The sequence below is a fragment of the Brachypodium distachyon genome, chromosome 5 (genome assembly GCF_000005505.3).
Source record: "Brachypodium distachyon strain Bd21 chromosome 5, Brachypodium_distachyon_v3.0, whole genome shotgun sequence".
Classification (NCBI taxonomy): Eukaryota; Viridiplantae; Streptophyta; class Magnoliopsida; order Poales; family Poaceae; genus Brachypodium; species Brachypodium distachyon.
Window position 1 is genome coordinate 21294701 of NC_016135.3, and position 11779 is coordinate 21306479.

The 11779-nt window shown below is 44.2% G+C and overlaps 3 protein-coding genes across 6 annotated transcripts; 1 reads left to right on the forward strand and 2 right to left on the reverse strand.

Moving 5' to 3' along the window:
* Positions 1-33: 33 nt before the first annotated feature.
* Positions 34-3715, reverse strand: LOC100827446. Of its 2 annotated transcripts, none has more exons than XM_003581466.3 (4): positions 3608-3715; positions 3145-3533; positions 1476-1530; positions 34-643 (listed from the first exon to the last, which is right to left on the reverse strand). In XM_003581466.3, exons 2-4 carry the CDS (start codon positions 3301-3303, stop codon positions 246-248), a joined length of 612 nt encoding a protein of 203 aa, XP_003581514.1. In that variant the 5' UTR covers positions 3304-3533; positions 3608-3715; the 3' UTR covers positions 34-245. The 2 variants fall into 2 exon arrangements, with proteins under 2 accessions (XP_003581514.1, XP_010240229.1); XM_010241927.3 differs by lacking the exon at positions 34-643 and adding an exon at positions 716-1172.
* Positions 3716-5712: 1997 nt separating this feature from the next.
* LOC100842612 (5-amino-6-(5-phospho-D-ribitylamino)uracil phosphatase, chloroplastic) lies at positions 5713-8248 on the forward strand. Of its 3 annotated transcripts, none has more exons than XM_010241928.3 (2): positions 5713-5870; positions 6920-8248. In XM_010241928.3, exons 1-2 carry the CDS (start codon positions 5718-5720, stop codon positions 7982-7984), a joined length of 1218 nt encoding a protein of 405 aa, XP_010240230.2. In that variant the 5' UTR covers positions 5713-5717; the 3' UTR covers positions 7985-8248. The 3 variants fall into 3 exon arrangements, with proteins under 3 accessions (XP_010240230.2, XP_024311779.1, XP_024311778.1); XM_024456011.1 differs by having other exon boundaries at positions 5742-5870; positions 6991-8248; XM_024456010.1 differs by having other exon boundaries at positions 5757-5870; positions 6961-8248.
* A 552-nt stretch (positions 8249-8800) lies between these two features.
* Positions 8801-10126, reverse strand: LOC100827746 (cactin). The gene has a single exon (XM_003581467.3). The coding sequence runs from the start codon at positions 10124-10126 to the stop codon at positions 8801-8803; it is 1326 nt and encodes a 441-aa protein (XP_003581515.1).
* Positions 10127-11779: the final 1653 nt, after the last annotated feature.

Consider the following 11779-nt stretch of genomic DNA (forward strand, 5'->3'; position numbering starts at 1 on the left):
TTGCCTCGTTCAGCTCAAAATAAAAAAGACCAATAAAGCCGGAACAAAAGGCTTCGCTAAATGTATGTAATACTGCTATACCTCACCAATTCACCATGTCCAGGTACCAACAAGTCCATCTTTCTAGTGTCATGTACTATTAGTATCATTCAGTTATATCCCAGCAGGGTATTAGCAAAAGACTACGTTATCTCTGGAACTCTTAAGAGAGAAGTACTGTTAGATCGCGGCGCGACAGTGAGATTTCACTTTGCAGCTTGGCGTGCCAGCCACTCAGCTCTGGTAGGGCCATAGTAGACTGCTTTACCTCCAGGCCACGTACGAAAATTCCAGCCAATGGGTGATCCACCAAAGACATAAGTCCCTTGCACTCGTTCGCCCTGATGATTTGTTTGGTTCTTTACTGCTTCCTGCTGAATGCCAAAAGGTATCCCCTTAGCAGCAGTCTGCGAGCTAACAGGCTCGAGTGGCACCTTCTCCTGGACAACCTGAGGCACTTGATTCTTCTCTCCATATAGGACTTCTCCTGTGGGCTTGTTCATGGCAGCTCTAACTGCAGGAATGTCCAATGGTTTTACAGGCTCAGCAGCAGTAGACATATCAAGCCTCATTTTCTTGGACAATTCCATGACAACTTTTATCTCTAACACAAGAAGAGCAGGGGCAGATTAATTAGACATATCGATCTTTATGCATGCGCAAGAACATATATGTTTGAAAGACCATTCAAACATGAGCATTAAACCCTAGGTAATCAAAAGATATTTCTAGACCAAAATACACAGCACACACTTTAAGTGGTCTTTTCAGAGAGAAGTGTCTACAATTTTGGATTCCTACTGCTTTGCTGAAGAGCTGTAGATACATTTGAATCACAACAGGATACATTATGTAAAAGATAACCTTTTATCCTGAGTACTAAGAAGCCTGACACAATACATTATTATGTAACAGATCCTGAGTACTAAAAGCCTGACACGGTACATTACAATACAGAAGCAACAAGGGTTGGTCAACTGCAGCGTCATAAAATGTAATATATCACACTGTTTACATGCTACAGAAATGTAACAGACTGATGTAAAACTTAGGTGTCCAATTGCAACAGTACACCTCTTCAGATATATTAACAGTGTCGGGGGCCTATAAACCAACATTTTGAGCCAATGAACCTGAGGCAATATTAGTATATCGAGTGTTATGCTTATAAATGAAATAAGAAGATCAAGAGCAAACAGTTCAACACAACTCTAAACTATACATATGTAGGAGTACCTTTTTTGGGGGGCAGTAATATATGTACTCCCTCTGATCCCAAATTCTTGACTCAAATTTGCCCAAATATGGATGTATCTATTCTTAAAAAGCGTCTAGATACATGTAATATTTCGACAACAATTTAGGATCGGAGGGAGTACCTGATAGCAAGATCATAGCCAATACACACGGTTCTAACAACAATATGTAATATTTACCTTTCAGAATCTCAAGAGCAGCATCTTTCTTTTGGAAATCAGTAGCTTGGCAAACCTTCAACAAAACAAAATTTTACATTTTAGAGCAGATTCCAGTTTTAACCAGAACAAAATCGCATGACAATTAACAAGTAAACAACACACGAGAGGTATGTCGCCAGATTTGGTAAAAGTTCGAATACAATATCGCATATCATTAATGGCAGCACCCACTTGCTCATAAAAATCATGCCCTAACTCAAGAACAAAAATGTCAGAGTGTTCCGAACTGCAGAATTCAGTGTGTGCTTGGGATATCATGAGCCCAGCTAAATTTTTTTACTAATTCTTATTCTTTCAAAATTTCCAGAAAAACTCGCACATATAAACCACTGAGTATTATGTGCATGAGTAAATTTTCATGTGATTTTGCATTCTGTGCCCTGTGCAAAAAAGAAGAGAAAATTACGCATTTACTCTTCACAAACGTTTGGTTTGCTGATATGCATTGAACAAACGTACTTTGCTTACGTGCCATCAGACTACAAAAACTAGTACTAAATGACCCGTAACCAAGTTTAAAACAAAACGGCAAAGTGTTCCACACTTCAGAATTCAAAATCCAGCTAGTTACTGACAGTACAGTAGTACATCTTTCTCGGTCTTTTGGGTTAAACTAGCTAAATGCATGAGTTGTTTTAAATTCTGGTGTGGTCATATTTTCCAATTTTATGATAAATAAGAATTCTCTAAAAATATTTATTTGAGAAAACAATTATCTCAAAAGTATAATCAACCCAAATCAGCTACAATAAAAGATCTTGATACATATCTACATCACATTGAATGGGTGACAATCAAGTGATTATCTAACAAGATAGGGTGTAGTCTCAATATATGAATTGACGACCACCAACTCGAATCTTTATAAGTGTAAAGATAGTACTCGATAACTTTTGAAATGGTCTGCCTGTCCATTTGATGTCACATTTACTCGCATATCCCTTCTGTTGGCCAGCATGAATGCAATTGGCGATACCTAAGCAGCACAACAGTATGTATGCTGATGCCGACTGGTCCCAAACCCAGAAAATTCACACTCAAACGTCAACAAGATCTACCCCCTGTAAATCTATGCTGAATTAAAGGAACAAGTTTGCCACACCTAAAGATGCTCTTTTAGCTCCTCATGGTTGTTGTTTTGGTGCAGGCCACAAATGAACTCATTTCTTCATGAAACTTGGCAGATATATGGTTTACTTGATAATGGCCATGGAAGATCTGTTCTGGATTAGTTTGTAACTCCAAAACACAGTAACTGAAATTGTTAAGATAAAGAAAGCATGTGTGATTGGTATTATAAAACATAGTAGTCACCACAATCTCCCCCGTGTAATCTCTATTTTGCAGATGCCCTTGTGTCCACTGTCCATCATATCATACACTCCAACTAAAAAAGGAACAGGGACCAAAGGAGTGCACTGAACCTTGATACAGTTTTCGAATTTAGTTGCTGATCTAAAGTTCTCACAACTAGACTAGCAATAGCAAGCACAACGGCCAATAAACAGCACCTGATCTTCGTCAAGCAAAAGATGTCCCTACAATTTGCACTAGTAAGATTAGGCGAGTTGCTGCTGCTTCTACCATGGCTGAATGCACACGGAAATTTAGGGTTTCTAGTGGGAACCTGAAGGAAGCGGCCGCGGAGGTTGGCGATGGCTGCTCTGATCTTGTAGTAGGGCGAGACTTGGAATCCCACCTCTTCCAGCTTCCGCTTCTTTGGCGGCGCGTCGGACTCAGCAGCGGAAAGCGTCGGCGGCGGCGGAGGAGGATGAGGTGGCTTCATGTCGGTCGCGGCCGTGAACTCCGATGTCGGCAGAGGAGGAGGGATGGAGGTGGCGGCGTGGGTGGCCAACGCTGCTGGAGGAGAGGGGATCAGTTGAACACTGGTTCAGGAGCTCGAAGGCGGCTAAGCAATCGAGGCGATAAGCAGGATTGCCTCCTTTCAGTTCAAACTTCAACTTGAAATCTTCACATTGGTAGCCAAACCTCTCGGTGCCCTGTAGATACCTATTTCTGCGAAAAAAATTTGACACGTAAAGCACCTCTTTATTCATTCGAAATCATCAATTTCTGTGATATTTGCTCACCATGTGTCCATTCATTATCTCACTGCCATGTGATTAGTAGATAGAACTAGCAGTGGTCTCTGACGCATTTATCTCTTTCATCTCTCTGACACCTTTTGTCTATTTCATGTTGCCACCCTCAACAATGATTGTTGATGTATTCAGTACTGGTTTATTTGTAAGTATTGCCAGTGTATTTAAAATTGATGACTTTTTGTCATGTGTAAAATTGACGAGGTACTCAAAATTGATGATGTAGTTTTCATGTACCATGACGATATATTAGGTGGAAAAAAAATCTTTGTACCTCACACCATAGAGGCTTCGGTGCCACGTGCAAAAAGCTAGATAAAGAAATAGAGATGAGAGAAAAAGTTGTCATTATGTAGTCACATCATGTAAAAAGTTGGAGTGAGAAATAAATCTTTGCTACTTATAAAGTTTGGAGTTGGTGGTCGTCAGTTCACTTCTTCCTAACCCTTCTTTTGTCAACCCTGACAAGTAGATTGTACAAATACATGAGTTAAAACATCAAGTCATAACCCTCCCTTACATAGTCTATGCTGCTGTCTTTACTCTCCAATCTCCATGAGTTTGGGTTCAGAGTTCAAATTCATCAAACCCTATCATCAGCCTTTATGGCATTGGTTCATAAACTGACTATCATGTTGTTTTTAGTTGTAAATTTTCTTTTCTTGACGATTCCATAGCAAAGCACGGGCACAAAGCTAGTAAGAGAGAAAAAGGTGTCAGGTAGTCATATCATAAAGGAAGAATAAACTGCTACTTTTCCTTTATTAGCCTACCAAGGACATCGTTGATTACTTGTCCAATGGCTGGCACACATATCAATGGGGTCAAACTTTACAAAGACACGAAAAAAAACTATATGGTGTGTGGTCATGTTCCTAGGTCCTTGTCTAAGTCACCAATCTCATATAAAGAAACTTATTGATTTCCCTAAGAAAAGAGAGACTTCTTTTATTAGCACGAGTTAATTTGTCGTGTTGTCTTAAATACAATAAATGGAGTAGATATCTACGCAAAACTTGTTGTGAATGGATTCTAGAAAAAAAATCTTACTTTGTAATACTACGAATCAAATGGTGAATACTATAAGAAAAATCCTTGAGGATTGAAATCCTTCATCAATGTTTTCGAAAATCCTTTGAACCAAAGAGGCGGTAAGAACCATGGTAACACATCTCGCTCGGTAACTTTTTTTTTCTTGCACACATTTCTTCTATCATCTCCAACGTCTCCGCATCTTCTCGAGTACTCTCCATACTAAAATAAATGTGTGCTGTAACTTTTTTTTTAGTTTTTCCCCTAGTAAGCATGTTGTTTTAGGCGTGATTAAGTATTCGTTCTATTTCTGCATGAATGATGCATCGGTGTGTTTGATGCATGGATTCATACCACATGCACTGGACGGGAGCTTTCGTTTTTGGGTGAAATTAATACTGTGAGGAGTGCACGAAAGCCCTTTTGACGGTGACGTTAGCGTGGTAAAATCGCTCACGCATAAAAAATGTTTAAGACGGCATCTAAATTGGCACGAAGAAAGTATACCATGATGTATATATCTACGATGTTGAATGACTAATTAGAATTATATTTTAGCTAGCACAAAATAGTTTCAATAGAGTGAATACACCACAACTCAGATTTCTATAAAAAGTAAAGTTATAACTAATGTATCGTGCTTTCCCAGCCACGTGGCACATAACTTGTAGAAAAGACACAAATAGGCGTCTTCTTTATAATTCTTTCTTTTTTATAATTTTTTCGTCGAGGGAGCCATCCGCATTAACTGGAACCAGACCAACCGGGTACAGTTGACCAGACTCAGACACAGCTTTCCATGAGCCGACGGACGCGCGAGTGCTCGACGAGAAAATGGAGAGATGAAAGAGAAAAGAAAATTCCTTTTTTTAACTGAAAAGAAAAGAGTTGGAGCTGAAGAGATACCGGCCCGGCCCGCACGGCCCAGTGAGGCGCCGTCTCAGCTCTCACGGAAGCAACAGGCAGCTCCCCCGACCCTCCTGCTCTACGCACTCACTGACGAGTGGCCCTAATCTTGCGTGCCCCCACATGACATTGACACGGGCGACTGCCGCAAGAGGAGCCAATGGAAGGCAGCCGGACGCATTATTGCCTATCCGGATGGAGGCCGTCTCCACCATCCAAGGGAAGCGCAGCAAGGGGACAAGTGCGGGGTTCGCCTGCTCTTCTCTCTTCCCCTCCCCCTTCAACTCCTCCGCCCCCTCCCATTCTTCCTCGGGTAAGAAAGATTTTAACTAGTAGTACGGAGTAGCTTTTTTGCTTTGTGCTACGCTATGCGGAGTATACATTTCTTAAGCTCTGTGTTCTTGAGTTTGTGTTCAAGAATGATTCGGATTTTGCTGTTTGGTGCTTTAAGTGGAGTGGACTGTATCACCGGCTCACCGTGTAATGTCGAGTCAGATTGCTAGCATTATCGTTTTGAGGAGTTTCTAGCTGCTCAGGTTAAGCAGCTGTTTTCCAGTATGTGCGTACTTCTATGCTTCAGTAGACCTTTCCTCACTGCATTTACAGTAAGATTGTCTGAATGTGCAAGCGGATATCTTAGCAGAAGGCGCCGTCAAGTTTTGATGGTTAACTTTTAGTCCATGTCTTGGTTCATATGGTCAGGTCAGGCCGTCAGGTGCTTGCATAAGTTGGGCTCAGCATTCGCTCTTTATTATAGATTCTATAAATTATTAGCAGTTTGAAGAACTGTGTCCAAGCAACCTCATGTTGCTGTAATAATGAACTAGATTTACAAAGGCACACACGGACACAACAATCTGGCTAACGAAGTAGTGGAACAAATCTGTCCCCTTATACTGAATTAAAAGCCCAACTGAAGCCGAGCCGTTCATGTTTAGGGATTTAACATTTGAGATTGACTTCTGAATCCCATGATATACTTGTGTGCTCCCCTTCAAAAAAGATATACTTGTGCTTTCTGCTTATACCTTTTTGCTCAACTAGATGATGCTCCGCGTGTTGCTACGGAAACATGCTAAAATACTAAAACTAATAGGAAAAGATGTAAAAGTATTCTCATTTTTTACATTTAGAAAATAAAACCTAAGAATGCATGCATGACTTAATGAGGTGACATGCATGTGGTGGACATGATGAGGTGGCATGCTTGCATGTTTAGAGAAATCATGTAGTGGGGATCCCCTATTTAGGTATAGAAGATTCTTAACATGGGTGAAATTGCTAGCTTCTCGTTGCTCATTCACACATGGGCTGAACCGACCTTGCTGCAAAGCGCTTAATAATTGATTTGCAACTATATAGGATTTTGAAGAAATGATCTCATCCATCAGCCTACTTGACAGTTCCCACCAGCTCATTCACAAATTATACAGGAGATGCTGGCCAAGCAACTCACATTTCACACTGAGCATGCATTCAACTGCAAAATCTGGGGGTAAAAGCATGAGGGTGAAGATGGCACATCTCAAGCCCCATGCAACTGACTTCAAGAGGACCCCCCAGGCCCACGAGGAAGACAATGTGTTCTACAAATTTGTTTATAGGCTCCCTGAAAGCCTCAGCTGGCTGCTCCTGTCGCAAGAAAGGGCTAAGGAACCAGCAGCCCCAAAGAAGAAACAGCGGAAGGAAGGAGCTGTGGCTGGTAATCGGTTTGGTGTGATATTGGAGTGGGAGGGTGTTGTTGTCGAAGATGATGACCCGGATCTAGAGCCCCGGGTGTGGTATGTCTTATCACTCGAAGAGTCAAAGTCTTTCCCCCCGGATGCAGTACTGAAGGAAATTGAGGGAATGAGAACTGATCAGGCTATCTCAAAAGTCTTAAATTGGTCTGGTGATCCAAAAGAAATTAAAAGGTTGGCAGCACGTAAGGAGGCAGTCTATCAAAAGCTCCGAGGTCGATTCTACCAGCTGCGACCAGGTGTTCTCGATTTCTTGAACACCCTTGTGGAATTTGACATCCCAATAGCAATTGCAACTTCTCGCCCACGGACGAGCCTGGAAGAAGAGATCAAAGCTGTTGGTCTGCAAGGCTACTTTGATGCTATAGTGGCGGCGGAGGACTTCCGCTGCGGGAGACCTGATGGTGAGATGTTTGAGGTTGCAGCAAAGCAACTTGGTCTTGAGCCTGATGTTTGTCTTGTGATGGGCAACTCAAACTTGACAACAGAATCTGCACACACTGCTGGGATGAGATGTGTTGCGGTTGCAAGCCGACACCCTGCCTATGAACTTCATGCAGCAAACCATGTTGTGAGATGGCTCGATCAGCTCTCTGTTGTTGATCTGCAGAAGCTTGCCAATGGTGAGATTCTTGGGTGCAGGGGCAGACGATCTGACATGGACATGGAGATTCTGATCGAGGAGTGATGTTTCTGCAGGCATTGTCTACTAATATATTGCCGTTCTTTATAACTATGTCGTAACCTCAGTACTGCATTACATTTTGTAACAGACCAAGTAGTATCATTAGATCAGGATAGCCTGGATGAACTTCTTGGTTCTTGTAATGTACAACTGAGTTTAGCAAGATGCTTTATTAACAGCGAAGAGTCGGAAGGTACGAAACTGTCCACCTTGTAACTCTCTTGCCTGTGTGGTACGGAGTATCTATATTACTTCTTCTATTTTGCAGTACTGTTGCCTATGATTATTTACAACTGAAAAGAGCTGAGATATTGGATTTGAAATTTGAAATTTCCTTCAATCTACCAGGTTTGTTCCAGAGAAAACAGAAGCACATTTCTATGTTCCTGACAAAGCTTCATAATTTTGAGTGTCTTAAATTACAGAAAACAGGAGAACTGACCCTCAGGGTCCAAATCTGTCCCTTTCAAGGATTGTGTAGACCTGCAGATTTCGTAAATTCTATTGATGCTGAAACAATTGCAGATACTCTTTGCTGAAGGAATATCTGGCTTCTTATCCAAATTAACCGCATGTTATGTCTAGTACTGTTAACTACATGAAACGGGTCTGTGCCACCTTGAAGGATCAGTGGATATTCAACTGAGTACAGACGTACTATTCACTCCAAATCAGAAGCTTGAACAATCGGACTGCGAAAACGAAACAACAAGCAGTAGCTAGCAAATGAACATGTACATTTGAACAAGATAAACAGATGAAGTATCAATTTCATCGATCTCCTGCTGCGTCAGTAATTCAACACTCTTCTATTTACTCTCATCGCTTGTAAAAGAAGCGCTTGAAGTGAAAATTCAGGTGCAGGATACCCCTGTCGAAGGTGCACCTGAATCCCGCCTTCCGCGAATACTCCCATTCCTTGTTCACAATCCTGAACGCGATGTCCTCGTACGGTGGCCCGGCGTGGAACCTGATGATGCAGGTCTCGCCGCTCTCCCCGTCGCCGTCCTTGTGGATGGTGTACTCGGGAGCCTTCGTGCCGGTGAAACCAGGGTAGAACACGACGAACTTGTAGCCCTTGACGGTCTTGGGCGGGGGACGGTCATGGTCGTAGTGCACGCGGTTGTACTTGTTCCACTCGAACCCTGACCGCACCCGCGCGATGTACTTGGGCTTCGTCAGCGTCCGCGGCACCGCGACCGGGCAGATGGCTTCGGACTCCTCCTCGTCGGCGTCCGCGAAGCCGTCTCCGTCGTCGTCTGCGCTCTCAGGTTCCTCGTCATGGCCGTCGAACGCGGGCGGCGCGTCGTCGCGTGTGGAGTAATTCTCCTCGAGGAACTTCCTGGCCCTCTCGACCCGGATGAGCTCCAACACTTCCTGCCAGTACTCGACGACCATGGCCTGGCCGGTGGCCAGCCGCGCGGCGATGGTCGCCTGCATCTCGTCGAGCTCTTCGGCGCTCTTGCAACCGACGTCTCTTCTCACGTCGGCAACGATCACTGGGTATAGCAGGCTCCCGCTGCCCCCTGCCGTCCAGGGGCTTGCTGCCGTCCCGGCGGCCTTGGCGATCTCGGCGTCGCACATTACCTTGGCGGCCTCCCAGAAGGGCCCGTTCGCCCTGTCTAGACCGGCAGGCTCCGCGATCTGCTTGCCGAGCTCACGCAGGTCCTCCAACGACGCGCCGCGGAACGCCGAGAGCGCGCAGCGCAGCGTCCCGTCGAGCGATTTCACGAGCAAGTCGATGGGCTTGGGCCGGCCGTGGCCGAACCGCGTCTCGGCCCGGAGCCTGCTCTGCTCGAGGAGGAATGCCGCCTCCTTGGCGTCCTCCTCCGCCCTGGCCAGAAAGGCGGTCGTGATCGGCGGCGGGGATGTCCGCCGGGAGGCAGCGGCGGAGGATGAGCTGACGGCGGCGGCCTCCTTGCGGCGGGCGAGGCAGCGGCGGCGCTCGGAGCGGAGGGAGACGATGTCCGGGACGAGGCCGCGGGAGAGGTCGCGGTCGAGCTTCTTGTGCCAGATGAAAGTGCAGAGGCCGCGCGCGGCGAGCTTCTGGGACACGGCGGCGGCGCGGCGGTGGGCGGCCTTGGATAGAGACTTCGACGGGCGCGTGATCTCCTCGGCGCGGGAGGCGGCGCTGGGATTTGCCATTGGGGGCGTGACAGAAGACCAAAGGGCTCCCGTGCGTCAGAGATTTATTTAAAAGGAGGACGCCGATCGAGTCGGTCCCCCGTAACCGACTCCAATCAGGCCTGTGAACCGACTCCGAGTCCTATAGCGAAAGACGAAGGGAACAACCGACCCGAAGTGGCGAAGTACCGTGCGGTGCGCTGACGCCGTGCGTCAGTGCGTTTGCATCTTGAAGATCTTATGCGAAGTAGTACAACCATATGTGAGGGTGTGGCCGGCGGATGCTGTCGCTTGGAGCGGTGTAGGGTGTCAACTGTCAAGTGAGATCTCCCACAAAGAACCCACTTGCAGATCAATTTCTAAATTTTAGTTCAAATTTTAAACAAAATTTTGGACTAGCAAATCTCTTATGAACTAGAAATACAACATAACCGGATCCCACTTACATCCTAATCGGTGGTGACTGACATGGACCGAAAGATTCATGTTGTCCAGACAATGACTTCTTTTCGGGAGGTTGGTCCCCAATCTCATGGACCTTAGTCTTGGTACGTCCGCAAGCAACACCGTCAGTTGGGCTCTAATAGTTGAGCGGCGGGGGCGGTGCGCCATCAACTTGACTAATAAAAACTCACATTCAGTGCAAACTTGAAAACTATCATGATACCGGAGTTATTTAATGAAGGTGGAGAATTCTCCAAGAACATGGTTATTTTTCTCGTTTTTGCCAGGAATTCTCTGTAATGCCAAAGTTATTTAACGAAGACAACATGTCCAACGAAAACTAACATCCAGTGCAAACTTGAATACTATCATCATAGTACATTGGATTAAAAATGCACAGCTTGAATCAAATGTGGAATTCTCACAACCAGTTGAACAAACTTTTGCACATAACCACCTATTATCAAGTTTAAGTGGTTGGTGGGACTTCCACTTTTGATCAGAGCCATGCTTTCTTAATCCAGTTATTTACGAGAATAGTTTGCATTGAATTGGACTTTTCACTGGACATGTCGACTCTAATGAATATCTTTGTTCTATCGAAAAAGAGGAAGCAAGAAATATATAAATCACGGCAGTTACAAGGGTCCAGCAACCAAGAAGAGATATTGACACTTTATAGCATGGAGAGATAGTGCTAACATCAAGCCGCAAGCCAGGGTGTTCGAGTCACACCAGGGGAATCCTTATTTACGTACTTAAAAGGAGCGTCTCATTCTTCTTGCTAATGTCATGAATTTGGCTTAACGTATCCGTAAAGGTCAACTTTCAATTGATTTTTTATTATATGATTGATGATGTTAAGGAGAGAGAAATAGTAGAGAAAAGATAACCGTCTTTTCGTGAAGGTTCAGACTCTTAGCCAAGACTCGAGTTAGAGCTAGGTAAAAGCTGACCATATTACCATCATACAATATCGAATTTAATGCTAACAAGTCATGTAGATCCAATTTAAAAATATAACCCACCGTGCGTATTATTTTAACATCAAATTTAGATGACGTGACGAGTGAATATTGATTCTACGTACAACTATGCCATTAAATGTATTTTCTTAATTGTCGACGTCCTTAAAGGTATCTGCATCAGTATATCATGATATAGTGTCTTTTCTTGCACGACTAGTGAATCACAAAAAGCACCACACTGGAATGACATCAGATTTATTGT

Coding starts and splice junctions, on each gene's coding strand:
- LOC100827746 (XM_003581467.3), bottom strand. CDS start 10,126: ATGGCAAATCCCAGCGCCGCCTCCCGCGCCGAGGAGATCACGCGCCCG.
- LOC100827446 (XM_003581466.3), bottom strand. CDS start 3,303: ATGAAGCCACCTCATCCTCCTCCGCCGCCGCCGACGCTTTCCGCTGCT. Junction 1,531..3,144: donor TCCGCGGCCGCTTCCTTCAG/GTTCCCACTAGA, acceptor GTTTTGTTGAAG/GTTTGCCAAGCTACTGATTT. Junction 644..1,475: donor TGCTCTTGAGATTCTGAAAG/GTAAATATTACA, acceptor TTCTTGTGTTAG/AGATAAAAGTTGTCATGGAA.
- LOC100842612 (XM_010241928.3), top strand. CDS start 5,718: ATGGAAGGCAGCCGGACGCATTATTGCCTATCCGGATGGAGGCCGTCT. Junction 5,871..6,919: donor CCCCTCCCATTCTTCCTCGG/GTAAGAAAGATT, acceptor GCAACTATATAG/GATTTTGAAGAAATGATCTC.